The sequence below is a fragment of the Haemorhous mexicanus genome, chromosome 1 (assembly GCF_027477595.1).
Source record: "Haemorhous mexicanus isolate bHaeMex1 chromosome 1, bHaeMex1.pri, whole genome shotgun sequence".
NCBI classification, from domain to species: Eukaryota; Metazoa; Chordata; class Aves; order Passeriformes; family Fringillidae; genus Haemorhous; species Haemorhous mexicanus.
This window is the reverse complement of record NC_082341.1, coordinates 46,789,746-46,811,088: the sequence shown is the minus strand read 5'-3', so window position 1 is coordinate 46,811,088 and position 21,343 is coordinate 46,789,746. Positions and strand designations below refer to the sequence as shown.

The 21,343-nt window shown below is 41.6% G+C and overlaps 1 protein-coding gene across 1 annotated transcript in view; it reads left to right on the top strand.

Moving 5' to 3' along the window:
• Nucleotides 1-17,257: 17,257 nt before the first annotated feature.
• The window catches only part of DPY19L1 (dpy-19 like C-mannosyltransferase 1), a 44,088-nt gene continuing 40,002 nt past the window's right edge, over nt 17,258-21,343 (top strand). The window contains exons 1-2 of the mRNA XM_059848634.1: nt 17,258-17,753; nt 18,659-18,727. Of these exons, the coding sequence (XP_059704617.1) occupies nt 17,462-17,753; nt 18,659-18,727 (361 nt within the window). The 5' untranslated portion in view covers nt 17,258-17,461. The remainder of the gene's footprint in view (nt 17,754-18,658; nt 18,728-21,343) is intronic.

Below are 21,343 nucleotides of genomic sequence, written 5' to 3'. Positions count from 1 at the left end.
GGAACTGCATTGACTAACTAATCTGATAAATTAAAATCAAGAGACCATTCTGAAGCAACAATTTTTGCATCTTGCTTGACTTTGATTTGTTTTTATTTCCATTGTGAAGCCTACCAGGAATATATGCAGTAATTCTGGGTGGTTTTAGGGTGTTGTGTCCTAGAAAATCTCCTGGGTTTGAGTCACGTTTTCACAAACTCCATGAGCACCTCTTTCAAGGTTTGTGTTCTATTGTGTCTGGGGAAGGATAGTTGCAGAAATAGTTGTGAACTGAATGCTTGTCCTTTAGATATGCAGGGGGCACTCAGCTAGCTCTTTGCCTGTTGAATTACCAACAACTGTAGAATAGCTCAAAGAGTAAGATGAATTAAGAAAGGGAAAATGCTTGCAACTGAATCTGTAATTGATGATATTTGGAACAAATAATCCCCCAAAAGGTGGAGGTGATAACTGTTCCTTGAACAGCTGTGGCTCTTCTCTATTTAGACGCTTAATTTTGGTCAGCTGTCCTGAGAGAGAGAAGAAACAAATTATATATCAAAAAACCTGTGTCAGAAGTCACCAATTTAATTCCATTTAATTCCTTTCACATCATTTAAGACGCCTTAAGACAGAGACACCGGTAAAAAGCCCAAAAATTATTCTAGACTTTGTCACTTCAAACCGGAATGATTTCTGTGCTTTTTACCTGTGTCTCTGTCTTAAGGCGTCTTAAATGATGTGAAAGGAATTATATGGAAGTGGTGAAGCTCATGCTGTCATTACTTCTAGTCTGCACTGTCTTCCAGTCAGCTTCTAGGGACAATGCATACATAATTTTTAGTATAAATACTAAATCATTTAGGTATTTGGTGTCATCAGAAACAACCCTTTCTTTGAGTTCTCAGAGAGGTGGAGTAAATTGTGATGCTTAAACTGGCAGTCTGGATTTCATAGCTCTTGCTGAAATTGGACGGCTTTCAATCAGGGTTTTTTCTATTGAAAATTCCACTTGATTTTCTGAAACAAGAACTCTGTGGTCCTCACTGGTCTTCACTCTGGTGTAAAAATCGAGTGTGGGAGAGCAGTTTCTGTTTCTCTTAAAGACATGGTTGATACATTATCACAAATCAATTATTATTTCTTCCTGTGCTCTCTCGTGGATTGATCCCAAGGCAGCCAAAGGAGGAATTACTTTTTATCTTGATGCAAATTGTTGGTTGTAAGATTTGCACTGATAATATCTGAACATGTACCGAGGGCTTTGGAGTGGCAGGCTTCAATTACCTTCCCTCTGAATGTCATAGCTTTCTGACTTGAGACACCAGTTATACAACTCATCTCCAATGGTATTACAAATAAGTTAGTAGTACTCAGGGGATTTATCAGCCTGACTTTATTTAATCTCTCCATTTTCAGTTAACATAGTCACCTCAAACAGTGCATTTCCAGAGGATGATTAGATTGTTTCAGATGGTTAAAGACTTTGGCCTTCCTTGCTCCTTCATTTTACAACACACTAGGAATTTTGTACATTTTTGACTGAACATATAAAAGTCCAACACTTGTGCCCCCATCATTTCCTTTACAAGCCTTTAAATACCTCCGAGTTGCTCTTAAATGAATTAATATGTGTTGTAGAGCCTATCTAGCACTTAAGACAACTTGGCACGGTTTCCAGTAGTTCTGGACAGACAACTACTTGTGTTTTCAGTCACAGAAAATGTTTTCTTTCCTACATAGCTGATGAGGGCAAAGACTAACAAGGAATAATATAGGCTGAGATTTCAAAGCTATTACAAAGGTAGATGCACAGCTCTCACTAATTTTAGCAAGACTCATGTTTCTGAGTCATGTACAGAAAGTCTTGCAATAGTGTTTGTTATTTTAAAAGGTTTATGTTTTTTTTCAGAGACCAACCTAAACATTTTTACGTTTGTTCCTGAATTATTTTAAAGCCTCTTTTTCTCCATGCCATAATATCATGCCTTTGTTCTTATGTTCTTTCAACCTTGGCCAAACTGTTAGAGAACACATGGATACTTCCTTTCCATTTGCTAATTCAATAACAGGAGAACTCATGTGAGTTGAAGAGGTTAATTTACTTTTTTCTTTGTGGAGTTTTGGATGTGTGTTTTTTTTTTTTTTTTTTTTTTTGTGGGTCGTATTCTTCAGAGCTTAGTTCTATTTTGCTTTGCTTATAGAAGAATAGCCTATATATTTATCTCAAAGGCAGAGTTGCCATCATGACAATATACCCCAAATTGAATTTTGCTGTCCAAAATTTGAGGGATGGGCTCGAGCTGTCTTGACATAAAAGAAATCAGAATGTAAAATGACACAGAGAAGCATCAGATCAGCACACTTTTACAGCTGCCAGGAACTCCCACCCTGCTTCTGAGCAGCTGCTGCCATTCTGCATGCAAAATTTCCCCAGGAGCAAAAGCAAAATGTTTTCCTCCTCAGGGCTTTGGTACAGGCAGCAAAGCAGGCATCAGGTTTGGGACTGGTTTGTCCCCACCTTGCCCACAAACACATAAACATGCAGAGTATTTGATGCTGAGGAAGTGCATTGTCAGCTTGTGCTAGAGCAGCTCAAGGCTGTGGATTCCCCGAGTGATCTAAGAGCCCAGAACCCAAGATCTGCAACGTACAAGTCTCTCTTTCACACACACAAAAACGTATGGCTTAGAATATTTTTAACACTTGTATTATTCTGGAAATGTGAATCCGCAGTGCAGCTGCAATGAGATGGGCATTTTCACCAGAATGGACACACTGGAAAATCCAGACAGCGTAAATAGCAACTGTCTGGATGCAACAGCAGAAATAAATTGGAAGCTGATCATAAGATCCAAGTGGGTATTTAGAGTTAGTGTAAATAGAAATCCCAAATTAAGCAAATAACATGTAATTTTGAGATGAATTTCCCTATGTGCCAAGCACAAAACTTTGCACTGACTATGCAGAGCATGATAACACAAGAATAGGGCCGACATTTTTAAACCTAAAATCACATGAGAAATTGCAAACCACAAAAAAGAATACTAAAAGTCACACGTGCAATGTGACCAGAAACAAAACTGCAGTATGGTTACAGACAACTCTAGCTTAGAAAGAAGGTTTCCATAACATGGAACCTGAAGGAAAACCAGATCATACATCCAAATTTCAGCTATACCAGATTCTAACTGAAAAAAATTTTAAAAAGCACCAGTGCAAGCATGCCTAAACACAGGAAATATGAATGCTTATTCTAATTTTTGTGTTAGAATACACTGGTAATTCCCTGTTTACTGCTTTGGTTCTGGAGTATGTCCACATAAAATAAGTTGCTCAACTGTGGCTTAAACCAGTTATCCAAACACACAAAGACAACAAATGGGATGGCAATAATGGATTTCTGCTTTATCTGGGATTCACGGCAAGTGCTGAACACACATCCAGATGGAGAAATTATTTAGAGAAGACGAAAAAGATCCCAGAAAAGGAAACAGAGAACTGTGTATCATCTTCATTTAACTAATGAAAGCCATAAGAATTAATAAGTGCACCAATCGGTTGGAATAAAATTGAGAAAAGAAAGAGAGGTCTGCAAAATTTCCCCCACCATTGAATATGACATATATAATTTCACATTGAGCAATGACTTCATTTTTGTTTCTCTCCACACTTCACTGATGTTGAATTAACCAATGCCTTAAAATAGATTTCTCCATGTGAAGTCACTTTGAAAATTAGCTTTTGAATGAAACGTTACAAGCTAGTGAGGAAATCAAAAGTTAAAAAAAAAAAAAAAAAAGCAAGCCTTTGCAAAAATGGTGATGGTCTGCACTTTTGCTAATAAAGTGATTCCTAAACATGAAAAAGTTCAGGCATAAACCTGATTCTATAGGTACTGTGGATCTTTGTGATGGAAAGCACCACAGCAGGGAGCTTGTTTATTTAACCCAAGTGTGGTTTCAGGTGTTTCAACTGGATTTCCTTATTTGTATATACAAGACATTACAAACTATTTGTACTTTTTGCTCCACCCAAACCCACAGTATTGGATATCCACATGTAGAGCTATCAGGTAGAAAAGTACTTTTAAATTTTAATATGGGATGGCTATTCCCCATAATCTAATTTTAAGACTAAAACATTTCAATTCAGCATTAGGGAAACAAACCTTTTCTACTTCAAGGCATCCTCTGATTTTTCTTTGGTAATTTTACTATGACTTTTGGGTTGTTTCACCTTGTGTTGCTATTAAAAGTATGGACATGAGAAACAGAATGAGAACCCCACCTTCCACTAAAAAGAAAAAAGGTGGGAAGAAACTAAGGTGAAATAAATGTTTCAAAATTCAGGATACTAATAAATAAACCACCTTATAATTCTTGTTTGGACGCTTTTTATTTTCTTTTTTTTTAATATTTGGGACTGGAAACAGAATAATTTTTGCTGTTGTTGCTATGTCAGAAGATACATTTATTTCTAATATAATTTATTCCAGTTTAACAACCAAAATAAACAGTAATGGCAAAGTGACTTTTCACTGTCACTCCTTACACACCCTTTAGGACTCTAAAAAGAAATACTTGTGGATGGTTTTTGGTTGGCTGACGAACTGGAAAAATAGGGGAAAATGAATTCAGAATCAAATGAAAATACAAAAATCAAATTTGGAGGAGTATGAAGGGCTAATTTAAATGAAGAACAAGAAGACCCACACATTTTGGGTAAACACACAATGTTGTATTCACTGAAAATATTTGACTGTGTCCTCAAGTTGTTCACGACTCCTTGTAAACTTACTAATTTACATCAGTTTCAACTGAAATACTGAAACACTTTATCAGCTATCAAATAACTTTTTTATTTTCAACTTCTGATATAGTTTCCTCTTTTTATTTCCAGCTGAAAATCATTTGGTCTGAATTAGAAACTCATTTCCGCTTCCAGGAACCAGACCTTTCTTTTGACAAACGCACTTATCACAGAACTTCTTGGCCATGTGGGGTCCTAAGACACTCCTCCACGTGACTATTTGTTATTCACTGCCACTCTATCATAGTTTTTATTGTTAGATTATTAAAAAAAAAATAAAGAAAAAGGAGGGCAGTCACCTTCATGATTTCTTTTCCGGCATCATTGAATTTCAGTGAGTTTCCCACCCGTGCCTTGACACTTAGCCTGCTCTGAAGCTACATAGGCATGGGAACTTTTCTGTTTGTCTGTTCCTGATTGGAAGCTAAGGGTCTTTGGGTTACACACCTGTGAGGCAGGGGCCGCCCGGCCGAGCAGCGCGCAGGGAGCGCGTCCGCGCATCCCGCGGGCGCCCTGTGCCCTCTGCCGGCGGCACCTCCGGGGGAAGGCAGGCGGGAGAGTAAACGCCAGAGGGAAAAGCCAGAAGTAAGGAAAAGAGGGATTTGTGTACGCTGTATCTTCCACGCGCCCCACGTGCCAACTCTGGTATTGCCTAAATTCCCGCTGCCCTCCCACCCCTGACCTCGGTAACTCAGTTCTCTGCCCGAGAACCTCTCCTGCCACTGCTGCACGATGCCACTGGAATGCCTCGGACGTTCTTCAGGTAGCTATTTCCTTTCCCCCCCCCCCCCCATACACAACATGTAACACAGTCTGCCTCGGATATGTTTTCCCAGGTTTTCCACCAGATCCTCAGGTGCAAAATCGACATGGTGAGTGAAAGCGTGCTGGCCTGCTGCACCTTTCTATTTATGTTTCTTAAGTTGATTAGGTTTGTTTTTATCTCAGTAGTTTTGTTTGTTTGTTTTCTACTTACTGGTTGGATGGCATCCAGGCAAGACATAAATGTCTTTTTGGATTATGAATGGCAAGATATAAATTTTTTTACTCTCCCATTTTAAGCAAATATTAACTGTTGTCTGCAATAAATGAGCCTGAACAAGAGGAAAGAATTAGCTTGTATCCACATGTACTACTTCTAATTTCTTCCAAGTAGACAAAACAATTATTTTGCTCTGTATCTTAACAAAGAAGTAATCTTTAAATACTTTTGGAATATGCACTCAACACCATACCAGGCAGAAAATACACAGCCTGATTTTCATTTACACAAAAGCCAATTTACAAAGCTCAGGAAGCCTTGCAAGGATTAAAGCAGATGTCGGCACCCACTTAGAGCTTTCTTTCCGCACCAGAGTTGTGTAACTGAATAGCTGCTCAGGACTTGCTGCTGCTGAACCGGGTAATTGTGCCACACCTAACACCTTACTCAGGGCAAAACTATGCAGATTGCATGTTTGCATAAAGGAGCATATATTTTCTTTTGTGGCAATCGTTCTCATAGATTTGCAGCCCTTCACTTCAGGTCTCAGAAAGCATGCTGACAGTCTCTGCATTTTGTCCCCTTTTGCTTCCACTGATTGTGTTGATCTGAACGGTCATTAATACAGAAGTCACCAAATTACAAAGCCACACCCCACCATTTTAAAGTGTAGCATTGAATTAAGTTGAAACTGGCTATATAGTAAAAAATCATTTAATATAATTAGACAAATTCATATATCCAAACATCTTTTTCTGTAGGAAACTGAGTAAAAATCATGGGCATAGGGACTTATTTTCCTCCCTAATCATCATGATTTTGGATTTTGAATTCAAGTGGACACAATGAAAGAAATGCAGTCACACATTGGAAAGGATGAATACAGTCTCTGCAAAAGGATCAGGTTGTCTCAGCTGAACTCCCTAGTGAAATGGGAATAATTATCTTTTAATGGAAATGCTGCAGTCCAAAGCATGTGTCTGCCATAGCCCTGGCATCTCTAAGGAGTAAAGACATATGACTGGTCTTGAGTTTGAACTCCTTCTTCTTCCAAGCTATATTTGGAGAGCTTTTTTAGAAACAGGAGAGCTAAACACCAGAAAAAAACCCCCAGTTCCATTAGTGCTAAAATTACAGGGACTTTAAGACACAGATAGGGCAACTCTAAAGAGTAGAAGAGAGATAGAACAGAAACCTGACAGTGTTTATTAAGGACCTTACAACAAGAGAAGTGTAAGAAAAACTTGAAGGTGCAGTTGCAATCTTTCTTTTTGCAAGGTGGGTGTGAACTTCTTTGCCTTCTTTGGCTTTCCTTTTCTTTGTGCATGAGGGGTATAGTTGTTCTTCTCTGAACTTTAACAAGGGTAAGTGACAAATTCTGTACCCAGGACAAGGCAACTCCAATTGTGTGCACAGGGAATGAGAGGCCAGAGAGCAGTGGTGTGGAAAGGGACCTGTGAGTCCTTGCTGACAGCAAGCTGAACATGAGTCAGCAGTGCCCTGGCAGCCACGAGGGCCAACCCTGGCCTGGGGGGCATCAGGGACAGCATCTCCAGCCAAACAAGGGACTCACCTTGAGTTCTGTGTGCAGTTTTGGGCACCATGATATAAAAAAGACATGAAGCTGTTAGAGAGCATCCAAAGGAGGGCAAAGAGGATGGTGAAAGGCTTGAGGGGAAGCCATGTGGGAATCAACTGAGGTCACTTGGTCTGTTCAGCCTAGAGAAGACTTGAGGGGAGACCTCACGGCAGCCTGAACTTCCTTGTGAGGGAAAGAGGAGCAGCAAACATGGATCTCCTCACTCTCATAACCAGGGACAGGACTTGAGGAAACATCATGAAGCTGAGTCAGGTGAGATTTAGATTGGATATCAGGAAAAGGCTGTTCCTCCAGAGGGGGCTTGGGCACTGGAACAGGCTTCCCAGGGAAGTGGTCATAGCACCAAGCCTTGTCTGATTTCAAGAAGTGTTTGGACAATGTTCTCAGGCACATGGGCTGATTCTCAGAGTGCCCTGTGCAGGGCCAGGAGTTGGACTTGATGATCCTGATGGGGCCCTTTTAACACAGCATTTTCTATCATTCTTTGATTCTAATCCAGGTAGTAGTGACAATGAGGAGCAAGGACCATAAACAGGCTCTTCACAAAGCACAGAATCTTTGCTGGAGTTAGGCGTCTGTTGCACTTGCACATTTAAGGTTATTTTCTAATACAACTTTTCTTTCTTCTTTGTTCTCTGACTTTTCATTTTCTTCCTCATTTATTACCTATTCCTCTTCATTCTCATTCCACACACACATCCCCTATTCTCAATGCTACTAATCAATTATCACAGCTCTCTCACTTCCTTGTTATCACCTCATTTTACACCACCCACTGTGCTTACATAGTAGATCTGTGGCAGACCTAGTAGTGAAACTTGTGTGCTTCTTTAAGACCCAGGCTAGTCAGCATGGCATCTCAGGGTAAAAGTAGCATTTTCTTCAGTATATTAGGAGCTGGGTGGTCTTCGACTCAAAGTTGGGTCAGGGGATACTTGGGATGAATGTTTTTCATAAATACTCACTGAGGGATTAGCCAGTATATAATAATAATAGGTAAGGCAGGAAGGGGTCTTCAGAGATCATCTCCTTGACTCAAGCCAAGATCAGTTTATAATTAAACCACCTATGGAAGTTGTTTATTTTTTTTGTTTTTGAGACCCCAACAATGGAGACTCCACAGGTCCTTTAAAGATTCTGCTGCTTAACTATTCTTTCTTCAGAAATTGGCCCTAATATCTCACCTGACCCACACTGAAATTTTATCCCTTCACTCCTTATCCAGTGTTTCTGTCACTTCTTGTAGCAACCTTTTGCCTTTTTGAAAACTGATATTACATTCTCTCTGATTACTCTTCTCCAGGCTACTTTTTACATCTTTCTTGTGTAGACTTCAAGGGTGTTTTCTGCTATATATGCTTGGTGGAGGGGGAAATCTGCTTTGCAACTCCCATGGCTGATGTAAAATAAGGATGACAGCAAGGGATAAAGGAGATTAGGAAAAGTCCCTGTCTTTCAGTGGGTCTGCACTACTGAAGTGCAGTGTTCACTATCTGACACATTCCTTTAGCTGAGATCTCCCCAGTACTAACTAAAGTTAATAGATGACTGCGAATTTAGACTGTCATAACCCATTTTGTATTCTTTCTTCTGCAGTTTTCCTAACAATGCTGGCAATAAGTCTTATAATGACAGCTGAAATGTGGAGATTCCATGCTTCCTGTAAAATGGAGTTCCACATAGGGTGTGCTAACATGAAACTACTTTAAATCTGGTACAGACAGTTAGTGAGCTGTTAGTGAGCATTGAAGCTCTTTCTGTTTGAAAGGCAGATAGAATTTTTCCAAGCACCACCCCAACAGATGAGAAAGTCTTCTCTAAAGAGAATACCTTTTAAAACTTTATCATCTTTTTCTGACAGTTATTCTGCATTCTGCTCTTTGACATACTTTTCACCTTCCATTAAGTCCATTAAGTGGCAATTTTAAAAGCATCCTTCCCATGAAGTATTTCTTCAGCAAAACCCAGGATTACTAGTGGGCCATAGTTTCCTTGCAGTGCAAGCCTGGGACTCATTCTGAAACCACAGCTCTACTCACTGAAATTCTCTGTGACTTTTTGAAATGGCAGCTGGATGGGAGAAATGGCTAAAGACAGGTCTGTCTTGTGAAATATGCCTTCCAAACCCAGCAGTGCAGAATTTTTAGTATTCTATAGATCCTTTTTATATATACATGCATGCAAACACATACACTTGTATGTGCACACTTGAAAGTGCATTGTTTAGTGAATTCTCCTCATTTTGCTGTGGGGCTAGTAGTAGAAAATGAATGCCATCCTATATTCAGGCTTCAGTCCATCATCAACATATACCTTGATATACATCATCAATGGAATCTCTCTGGAAGAGGAATCCTCTGAACTCCCACGTGTCATGCCATGAGGAGCCATGCTCCAAGATCCCTTACTGGGAAACAAGTTATAGCACGTTGTGGAACTGGAGTGGTTGCACCTGCCTTGTGAAACAGTAAGCCAGCTGCTGCTGTCTGACCATAATCAGTTATTCCGTCAAACTAAAAAGAAATTGAGAATATGAAACAAACAGCGTATTTTAGGAGCTTTTCCCCTCCACTCACATAATCTCTTCAGTGCTGACAGCTGCATGCTTCTTGAGAAATGGGTGAGGCTAGACATTTTTTCTTCTTTTGAATTGTTTTTGGTAACATCAAAAGTTCTAATGGCAGAGATGGAATGGGCGGAGCAGTCCATGCCTTGTGCAATGTAAATGGGGCTTATGGGGTGAGAGAGGGAATGCCACCAAGGGTCTGTGATTACTTGTGAGCAATGGTTCCAGGCATTCCCACAGGACAGTCTGTGGTGCTCCAGGCAGGACTCACAGGGAAGTGAAACTACCTATGTTGTCACACAGCACTCATGGAGAGAGTGAAAGCAAACACAAATTGAAGAGGACCTTGTAAAGAACACCTCTGTATGAAACAGGTAATTTGTATCTGCAGAGCTGGAATGGTCACCTGGAGCAATACAAATCTGTGGCAGAGGTATTTACAATTTGTACTTGAAACACAGGCCTGATTCTCCTTACTTTGCATGCATCTCCAAGTGCTTCCTCATGTACACGTACTCAACATTTACAAGTCAGGTGTGATTCAAGATCTGCATAGATCAGTTGTTTAATTTAAATTATCAGCAACTCTGACAAAGCAGCATTAGTCAGCAAGAAATGACAATGGCCTGGCCAATCTGTTTTCTTTTCAATCAATGAAACAGCCCCAGACTTGGCCTACTAGCCTAGATGAAAGAGTATATTGAAACATGAATGAACGTGTTATTTCACCTGCAGTTGTTTTTAATTATGATGATGCAGTAGCAGAGAGGATGCATTGGACAGTAGAGGGCACTGTGACCTCAAAAATAAGCTTCAAACTGGGCTGTAAATGAGCCTTTTTGCGAACACAGCTGATCAGAGATAAATGCCCTATTCCAACAGAAAAAAAAGCTCTGTTTGTGTCTTAGTAGTTCTAGAGACTAGAGAAATAATGTCAAAAAGCAAGGAGGGGTTGGACTTAGATATAGTGTAAGGGCATGATCACTACAAATTTCCACAGGAGCAAATTGAAAAAAAGGGATGAATTCCATCAAGATGCTTGACACTGTGGCGCATCCTAATGTTTTGTGAACACAGGCTTTAAAGCCTGAGTTGGGTGCCATTCTTAACGAAATTTAAGAATGTATAATGAAGTATTTAGGATCATGCTCTGAGACAGATTGTCAAAAAGTTGAAAAGGTGAGGAAGGAGATGAGAAGATGCAACTACCATTTTTAGTCACCAACAGGGACTCCGAGTACCATTTTCAAAATTTTTCTGTGTAAAATTTGTATCACATTTTTAGTCTTGTATGGGTATAGAATAAAGGGCTTGTAAGCTCAGTATCTTTTTTCCTCCTCCTCTTTATAAGGTATCTAGCAAAAAGACCACATTTACCAAGAAAGGATGCCCTGCAGTGCTCAAAGTGACTGTTAGTTACCTCAGTTTCTCATAAAGAATTCACCCTTTCTCAGTCATATGCAGAAAGCAAACAGCATTCCCAAGCCACGACTTTGTAATTTAAGGGGTGTCTGATGTGTAGGATTATCTTGCCTTCAGTCTTGTCTGCCATGTTGCTCAGTTTGCCAGAGGTACTTTCTATCACTGTCTTAATGTGCCTCTTCTCGACCTGCAGGAACCAGCACAGCAAAGCACATTCTGGAATCCCCACTGAAATTAAATCAGGTCAAGCAAAGAGTGAAACAGAAATGAACTTGCTAACGTCTGAATAGGCAAGCTTAGACCCTGCTGCTCTTTCTGATACAGCTGTTTGTATTTCACAGTGGTCCACAAGTTTCTCTTGCCAAAACAGATTTGCCTGTAAATCTCCAGCGTTGCAGATATACTGACTTCAACATGGCAACATATTTCAAGAGCCCCACTGTCTCTCACATCTGGCTGCTCTGCCAGTTGTTCACTGTGAGCACTTCCAGATCATTGCTTTCCTCCTGTTGCTAACTCCACTGCTGACCTTCCTGTATTTCCACCATAAGTGGTGTCTATATTCTCAATCTCACACAGCGAGCATCTGCCATGAAATATAGTAGTAGCTCAGCCCATGTTCATATGGTCCTGTTCTGTTGTTACCACTTAGCTTCTGCTTGTCACTGCAAGCTGTTTCCTCTGTGTTCTCTGATGCATCTTTTGGCAGCTGCTACTTAGAGACACAGCAGATAAACACCGACTCCATAAAAAATTAAGTAAAACCACCATGGCTAGTAAATCAGGTTAGGGGAAGCCGGATCCATCACTTCTGCTTGTAAATATTGAGTTCTGTGGTCCTCGGATAACTTACTCTATAATTTGCTCCTCCAAATAGAAGCATAATGAGATGCAGTTGCTGTGGCTGTGAATCATGGCATCTATGCCAAATTAGCATGACTACTCACAGTGGCCAAATGCCACGCAATGAGAATGTGGCATGTACAGCAAGAGATGTTAATTTTGAAATCTCTAAGGAGATTATGTCATGCAGAGGAGTTAAAAGTCCTCAGAACTGTGAAGAATTACAGAAACATTCCAGACCTCAGTTAGGAGGAGATGATCATTCGCCATGACTTAGGAAGGGACATTGCCAAATCTTCCCAGTCAGCTGCTCAATAGGGCAAATGAATGCCTGTGCTGCTTTCATCGCTCTGTCTGCAGAAAGGAAAGAGGGGTAACTGGAAATATGTTAGAATTACCTAAAAGGTTCTCAGAATTTATTTCCTGAGGTCATACTATTTAGCAGCCTTTTTTTTTTTTTTTTTTTTTTACTTTTTTTTTTTCTTCAGAGCTGCAGGGAAGCACTTAAGGTAGCATGAATATATGGTACTGGAAACTGAGAGCAAAGAAATAAGGAAAACTCTGGTGGAGACTAATTAGATTTTCTGAGTCACTAATGTTCTCCAGTGTTATTCTGGCAGCAGGAAGTTTGAGGCTTATAATCAACGTTATAAAAACAAAGGAAGTAATTTCCATGTCAAAGATAGAAGGGCTTTCAGGACCTCTCATTCCAAATACCAGATTTTTTGTTTCTTTTGCTGTTGTTGCCAGGGTAAGCAAGCTAGGTAAATTGTTCTTATTTGTTTCTAGTAGACACAAGGCTTTGGTTGTATGAGCAGTTAGCCATACAAACACAGATAATCTGTTTCTACATGGTGTTTTATATATATAAAAGTTAAAGTTAATGCAACTGCAACTTGAAAAGTGAGAGAAGATATGTATGAGCAAGCATGTGCAAGCAGAGATCAGATTACTAGCCTACCAGGAGCATACTTCCCCTCCTCAGAATATAGGTAATGTATGTTTAAAGGGGTTAGCTCAAGGGGGAATATTTGTATCCTGCAGAAAGTGAACTGGTCCCACAAAGCTGTTAAAAAGGACAAGGTACACACTATAATAGTTTGCCACTGCATTCTCCTATTTTTGTTTTTCCTAGCAAATTCCTCCATGTACAAACTCCAACGGCAATCCCACATCTTTGCTTCTGCCTTACGAGACTCCTTTGTCTTCTGCACTTATATTCAGCCTGGTCTTCACAAGAAGAGGTCCCAAATATTAATGTTTCCATAAAGATTTTCCTGTAAGTAAGAATTTTTCTTCTCTGTGACCGAAGCTCAAGTAGTATAAATAATGAGTTAAGTCAGATATGGCCATATGGCATGGAGCTCAAAACACTCTAACATCCTGGTTAGTTACCTGAGGCTCTGAGCTCCACATTGCTGCAGCTCTCTTGCTGTCAGCACTCAAGATGGCTCATTTAGTGCTAGGCTGAGTACAACTAACCATGCAGCAGTCACATAGTGGTCTTCTGAAGAGACGTACTTTCTAGAACATGCCTTCATTACATGATAACCTTGGATTAAATGAACCAAGGAAAAGGAGCCTGAAGTTCCCTAACTTGTTACAATGCAGTCCTGCTATTATTAAGTCTGCTGCTGAACGTGTGAAAGTGTGGGAGATCAACAGAAACTTCACAGAAGCAAAGCCCTGTGGTAGGTGGGAACGGCAGCCTTGTCACAAAATCTACAGAACAGGCTCTGAGGCAGCTCCACTGGAATAAAGCAGAGCAGTAGAAGAAACATCATTACAGACTGAAAAAAGGAATCTCTACAGGCACCCTTATTCAGATCACCTTGAAGGTGACTGGAGAGAGAAAGGGTTGGTATTGGTAACAAACTAGAAAGTAAAGGTCTCACTTGAGGCAAGAGAAAAAGAGAGAACTGTTGTAATGAAACAATACAGCAGATGAGAATGAGGGGGGCAGGGGGGGAATGCCAGCTCTGGACTGTTTGGTAATGAGGTGTGCCTGTCCAGCGTCCCGAGGAACCAATGCTGTTAGAGAATGTATAGGAACTGCCAAGGCCAATGTGCTTCACTAGCAGGGGCTTATTCCTGAGGACTGTGAATTATTTCTGCTGACAGTGTGTCACATCCACTGTCCAGCTGAGATTGCTGATATCTGTCAGAGAGATTTGGAAATATGAAGGGACAGTCTAGTGATCATAGAAAATGTGTGAGCAAAGAGAGAAGACCTAGCAGAAACAGAAATACTATGTTCCAGAACGTGCCTTGTCCTGGGACAGCAGAAAACAGTGGAACAAACTCTTACAGATTTTGCTTTCCCCGGACAAAAGAAGTCAGGACAATCTGATTAAGATGATGTCTCTCCTATGTACTTGTACAGGTCTGTCAGCACCCTTGAGAGTTGAGAAAAATCTAATTTATTTTCAGAGCTATATTTCTTTCCTTCCCTTCCTTTTTTGTTATAAACAGAAAGATTTATTGGAATCACTCCTTTCACTGTAGTGTGCAGGATTAGTAATGAGCTACGCTGTCTGAAATGTGATGCTGGATATTAAACATGGCACTTCCCAAAAAAATATGCAATTCCTGTGATGATATAAACCCAAGCTTTATTTCTTACTACTTGCATCTTTTAGATTGAAACAAATGTCATTTTATTTTTAGAGGTGTACTGCTCTACTGCAGCTCTTCTAAACTAGTCTTGGAGGCTTTCTATAGCAATTCATGGTTGCTGAATATGGGCAGCTTAACATTTAAGAATGTGGTGTTCTGTTTTTGCACCCGTATAGTAACTTTTAATACCTTTAGAATTGTTTAGTAGTATGTGCCTCTCTAGCTAGGTTCTGTGGGTGGCACCTGTTGAAATAAATTGCCTGAAGAGTTTTATTAAGAGAAAACAGCCTAAAGGTAATTGATCTGCTGCAGGCTGCAGCAGGCCCAGTTAATCTCAAGAGCTGAGCCATCCCACAGCAATTTTATGAACCTTAATAATATCAACCCTTCAAGTTTCTAAGTGTTCCATGACTCTATTGATTTTGGCAAAAATTGAAATATAGGTTACAGGAGTTAAAAATCAGCAGAACGTATCATATTGCTCTTTTTCTATGCTGGTTATGTACAAAACTCTATCTGGAGTCTGTAGCCTTCAATCACTCAGACAGCAGACTCCTTTGGTTACTGAATTTATAACAAGGCTACTCAATTAAAATCAAATACAAAGAAGAGCAGATTGTGGGACTTTTTCTCCTGAAAAGCAGGTGGGGAAAATAGCATGTAGTCCTCAAACACTTGAAAGGTGTTCCTTTTATGCCTTCATTTATATTTAGTATGTAATAAGCACAGATAAATGTTTCTTGCAATATGAAACTGCCACACATAATTCATGTTGGAAGAAGAGCCTGGGTACTCAGGAGACCGGCTGTCTTATATGAAAAATTGTATTTCTTCCTTGCTTGCTTTTTTGAGATCAGTGTAATACATGTCCTTTGCAGTTATCTCCCCAAAACAGCAAGTGGTGGAAGGGTGATTCTTCCCCAGCAAGGAACAAAATACAGGCCAGGAGGACTTGGACACACAGGATTTCTGTCAGTCCCACAGGCTGGTTTGCTTGGTACCAGTTTTATCTTCACAACCTTATTGGGGTGCAAACGGCCTTACTACTACCACAAAGACAGCAAAAGCCATCCTGTTCTTACACTTACATTTGCCTCAGTAGCTGAATCTGAACCAAAATTACTTTCCTGTGCTAACGATGTGAGTTATTTAACAGATAGATATCTGTTAAATAATGTTTTATAATACTTAGTATGGTACTTGCCACATTAGACTCAAACCTTGTGTTTCACAGGATAGGATTCATAAAAATACTTAGGAAAAGGAGATGGAAAAAAGAAGCTGTAAACATTTTTAGAAAAAACCTCGTTTGTCAGAGGAAAAAAGTGGAAAGGCTAGGGAAAGTAAACAGAGTTGAATGGAAAACTCAAACACAGAAAACTTGTTTGAGCAAGAACAGAGAGATAAAGAAAAGCCTGAAGACAGCAATGAGGAGCACCTGGGAGGCAAGGAAGAGGTGCAGTCAGGAAAGAAAAATAAGAAGAGGTCAGGGAAGAAAGAGTGAAATTGATCTGTTTGGAGCGGCTGCATTTACTGAAGAGGTTATACTTTGCTATATTTAATCAACACTACCAAAAAGTGGTATTTAAATTATTAATATATCCCTGTCGGATGAGCTGCTGCTTGAGCGCTGCTCTGTGCTGAGTAGGAGAGCGCAAGAAGGAGAGGAGGAGGAACAGCGGCTTTGCTGTAGCTGGGTCTTGTTCCACAGTTGTGCTGTATATTCACAGCTCTTCAGAGGAGTAATTAGAGCAGGAGCTTCAGGGATTGCAACTGGGAGCTCCTGAAGATAACGGCACTGGAAAAGTCATGAAACACCTCATGTCCCAAGGGGCCGTGTAACAGTTTATGTGCAACGGGGCCTTTTAACCCCTGAACCCAAAGAAAGGGTTTGGCTGGATCTGCAGGGTGCTCATGAGCGAGAAGGCCGCTTTGCAAAGGCAAACTCACAATAAAACTCCAGAACAAGGAGTAGGAGAAGGAGGAGGGATGTTTTCTGGGGTGCAGAAGTCCTATAGCAACAACACAGACAAGTTACCTTCTAGGAGTTAAAATTTTGGAAATTTGGGCGGGGGGAGGAGTGCCGCCCACTTCTGGAGCGGACTCAGTTTCAGCAGACGGTATTATAAAGCGGAACGGCCCGGGAACGGGAAAGGCAAGTGAGAGAAACACACGAGGAGTCGGAGGAGGAGGCCGCGGCAGCGCGGGGGCAGGCCCGCCCGCACGGGGACCGACGGCAGAACCGCGGCCGGTCCTCGGAAAGGAAAGGGAAGGAGCGAGCGGGAAGAGCCCCGCTCTCGCCTCCTCTTTCCTCCTCTTCCTCCTCCTCGCCGGGCTCCGGGGCGGCGCGTCCGTGAGCGGCGGGGCGGAGCGGGGGCCGCGGGAGCCGCTCCCCGCCCCGCCGGCAGCGCCGCCCCCGCCCCCACGTGTCCAGCCGGGCGGAGCGGGCGGCGGCGGCGGCGGAACGAGGACCGGCCGCCCCCTCGCCCCGTTACTACGAGCCCGCCGGCTGCGGCTCCGCCCCGTGGCCTCCGGGCCCTGCCAGGGGGAGGGGGAAACTCCTCGCTGAGCACCGCCCCCCTCGGCTCGGCTGCCCTCCCCTCCGGCGCGGCGCCCCGGCCGCGGTGGGGACTATGCGGAGATGGTCGTCCCGAGCCGAGGCAGGAACAAAGAGTCGCCGCCGCTCAAGCCCGGGCAGCAGCAGCAGCAGCAGTCGCCGGGTGCCAGCCCCAGCCGCGGCCGCCGGCCGCACTCGCCCGGCAGGCAGGTCTCCGGCGGGGCCCGCGCCATGCGGAAGGGAGGCGGCGGCCGGCGGGGAGCCAGGGGCGACCCCCGGGGATCCTACCGGGAGGGGCCCGCGGCGGACGGGGAGCGGGACGTGCTGGGCCGCGGCCCCCTGAGTCTCCTGCGCCTCTGCGGAGAGCGGCTCCGAGGTGAGGTTGCTGCCCCGAACCCTGCCCCCTCTCCGCTCCCTCTGGCCCCGCGGGGATGGGAGCCGGCCCTTCCGCCCGGGGGAAGTGCGGTGGGGCTGAGCGCCGCTTCCCGTCCCTCTTTCCGGCAAGTGGCGGTTCCCTTGCCCCGTACCACGCGGTGGCTTTTGCCGGGGAAGGGAGCGCCGGGACGTCTTTCTCCGGGAAGCAGCGATCGGGGTCCGGCGGGCGGGAAGGTGCCTCCCGCGGCCGGGAAGGAGGAAGGAGGCGGCGGGCGGTGTCTGGCACTGCCCGGGGCAGCGGCGGCGAGGTCGCGCTCCCGCTCTGCCCGGGCCCGTGCTCCCCCTGTCACTGCGCGGGGACGGTGGAGAGAGAGAAAAGCTGACGAAACCCACACAGGGATCGGCGAGAAACGGGGGCGAGGGAAGGGGAAAGGGTTTTTTACCACTTCAGCATCCTTTGGCGGGGAAGTGGGGAAGCGTGCTGTTTGTGTAAGTAACTCTTGTTAAAACAGTCTGTCTGGTGATGTTGACTATCGCGGCTTGCGGTGCTGGCATGACCAGCTTATTTCTGCTGGAAAGCACGGGGGGTTCAGTATTCTTTAGAAGTCTGACTTTCTGCTTGAGCGAATTTGTCAGTAACATAGCTGTGTAGAAATTGCCTTTTGACAAGTTATTCTGTAAAAGTTAATTCAGAAATTAAAAGCCTGATGATTTATATAGTCACCTTAGTAGTCTGTCTGTGATGTTTAAAGCTTTCATGTGTAGTTATGACCTTGCTGTATGAAGTTTCAGCATTTTTGAGGTCTAGTCAAGATTTTTACATAAAACGTATGTTGCAGAGCTCAGATTTCCTTTTATAGACGCTGTGCTTAAGTGATGCTTAAGGTACTTGTGTTCTTTTGGCAGTATTTGTTGTCGACAGAAAGGCCTTCATCACAAAAGCTGATAGTAACATCTGGCTCACGTTCCTCCTTGGTAAGTAGAAGGAATACATGGTGGCAGGGGGGAAATACTGATCTTTTTACCTTTCTTTCTCTGTAATTTTAAATTGTGTCAAAATATATTTGGAAATATAACTTTGAAAAGGAAAAAAACATAGCTGATGTTGAAAAGGGACCGGAAGTAACTTCCTACCTGGTAACTTTTGGAAAGCTGTTACTGTAGCAGTTGATGTGGTATCACAATATTTATAGGAAAAAAAATTCCAGATATTTACATATTTCTTCTATCTAGTCATTAATTTGTAGTGGGAAAAAAAAAAAGGCAGCAACTCTGATTAAGGAATGTAATAACAACAGCTTGTTCAGTGGAAGAACATACAGTTGTAGAGGGATGTAAATTTGGATTTTATTATCTTTTGGAATATTTTTGAGTAAATAATGGAATGATTAATGACCAAAGTCTTGAAAAAAACACCTGAAGTATTTGCAAGGAGATGCATTCCTAAAGTTAACACTTGTTAGGTAATAACATATTTGTCAGCTGCACCATTAGATATACCCTAAAAGGTATTTTAATAAAGACTTTCAGGGTATTCCAAAGATGCTGGTACTGTTAATCACGTCACCAGTAGTCCTGGCTGCCGGAGGGAGTTTCTTCAGTTTGATGAATTACATTGCAAAGCAGTAGCAGGGAAACAGCCCTTAGCTTACAAACTAATTAATGAATAAAGTGTTCCTGAATTGCTTTACTTGCATCTGTTTATTCAGCATTTCCTAGACTCGTAGTTACTTAAATGACATAGAAATGATGGTCAGAATCGAAAAATGCTTTCCTCTGATTGAAGTTTGAGAGCAGATTAGGGAGAGAGCTTTATAATTTCTGGAATTTGAATTTGTCCATGAAACCCAGCTAACATATTAAATATTTCAGGGAGTTTTTTTTTGCAATTGAGCAGTAGCAAAGTATTTGCAGTAGCAAAGAATGTGCATATACTAAATATGACATAGTGAGTTTTGATTAAGTTTAGTGGAATTTGAATTTTTGTTGTTGCTTTGCTTAAGATCTAAGGCCCATATTTTAAAAACAGAGGCTCCCACAGCTGGAGCTAATTTAATTAGAGAGTGTGAATTTTTTTCTCTTAGGAATTATCTCCCAGTTTATGTACAGCAGTATAGTTGTCAGACTGTCAAGGATGTTCTTATGCAACACTTCACCCTATTATGTTGTTTGGGTTTTTTTCATAATGATCATTGACTTGAGGCCTTATTCCTGAAGACATCCATATTATATTGCACAGAATCTCAGAATGTAACAACTTGACTAAGCTGCAGAGGTAGTCAATGCTTGCAGGTTCCTCATTGCTTCCAGTTGTGCTGTATTCCTACTTGGTCGCTTTGTGGATATTTGCAAAATATGAATCAGTTTATTGTACCCTTCACATCCTGTTGAATTATAGTGTCTCAGCATTTGTTGTTCTCTTGGTAAATAAAGCCAAAGAATGGCTGTATTCTTCAGTATTTAATTTCCAGAATTAGAATCCTTTTTATATGCCATTCATATTGCTTTTCTTAGAATAACATGCAGTCAAAAATAGGAAATCTATCAGATTTTACATAATAGCCCTAGTCTGCAAAAATCTTATCATATCCTTTGGTTTTAGGGCTTCTTAGGCTGGGTGAGAAAATGGCATCTGCAAGTTCAAGTACATGGTAGCTGTGTAAGTGTCTCTAGCATTAGGACTAAAGTGTTCCCTTCCTGTCCCCTATTTCATTCCCTCTCCAGTAAGGACATTAATGAGATCAAAGGGTGGTAATTTGACAGAGCTGAGCTGCATGTTTTCCATCAGAAACTGGCTTAATGCAGTCTGTTGAAAAATGCTGATTTGGACTTAGAGTGGAAGTCTATGAATTAAGCCCATTGTCTCTTGAAATATGAGTAATTAACATTAATTGCTGTGTGATTATGAGAGGCCTTCACTTTGTACTTATAATAGAATGATACTGTGAAAATGTATATGAAGTTCTCCAAAATAACTGTGAATTTATTTACATTTGCTGCACTGACTTTCAATAAAGCATTTACTGAAGGGAAGAATCAGATTTAAAGACATTGTTTCCTCTATGAAATAAGTGGTATGTCTGGATGTGAAGTGTAATTTCCATAATAAAAGATAATGCATTTGCATCAATAAGATACTGTATATTTGCCTTATTTGGAACCATGTGAATTTGAGTTAATGAACAATACTTGTAACTAAGATGCATTGGACTTTACCGTATATTCTTACCTTACATGTGATCTAATTTTTTTTTTTATAGCTGGTGTGTGTGCATATGCAGGTGTATTTCAGTATCTAATCTTACTGGCAATCTTGTGAATGTTGCTGAGAAATAAAGTAATGCCTTGTGCACATGTGTAACTATTAGTCAATAAGCAATGACTAAGAAAGGTATGGGCTGCTCTGTTTCTTTCCATACAATTGCTGCAGAACATGTTTTTTTTGTATGAAATTTGATTTGCTGCATTGCTGATAGAGCTAATGTGCTTACCTGGAAAATCGTGTCATATCAATGCCTGCTCTTCTGAAAGACATTTGCAGCTTTCCATGAGAACTAATGTAAATGTCCTTAGTATAAAAATACCCCTGCA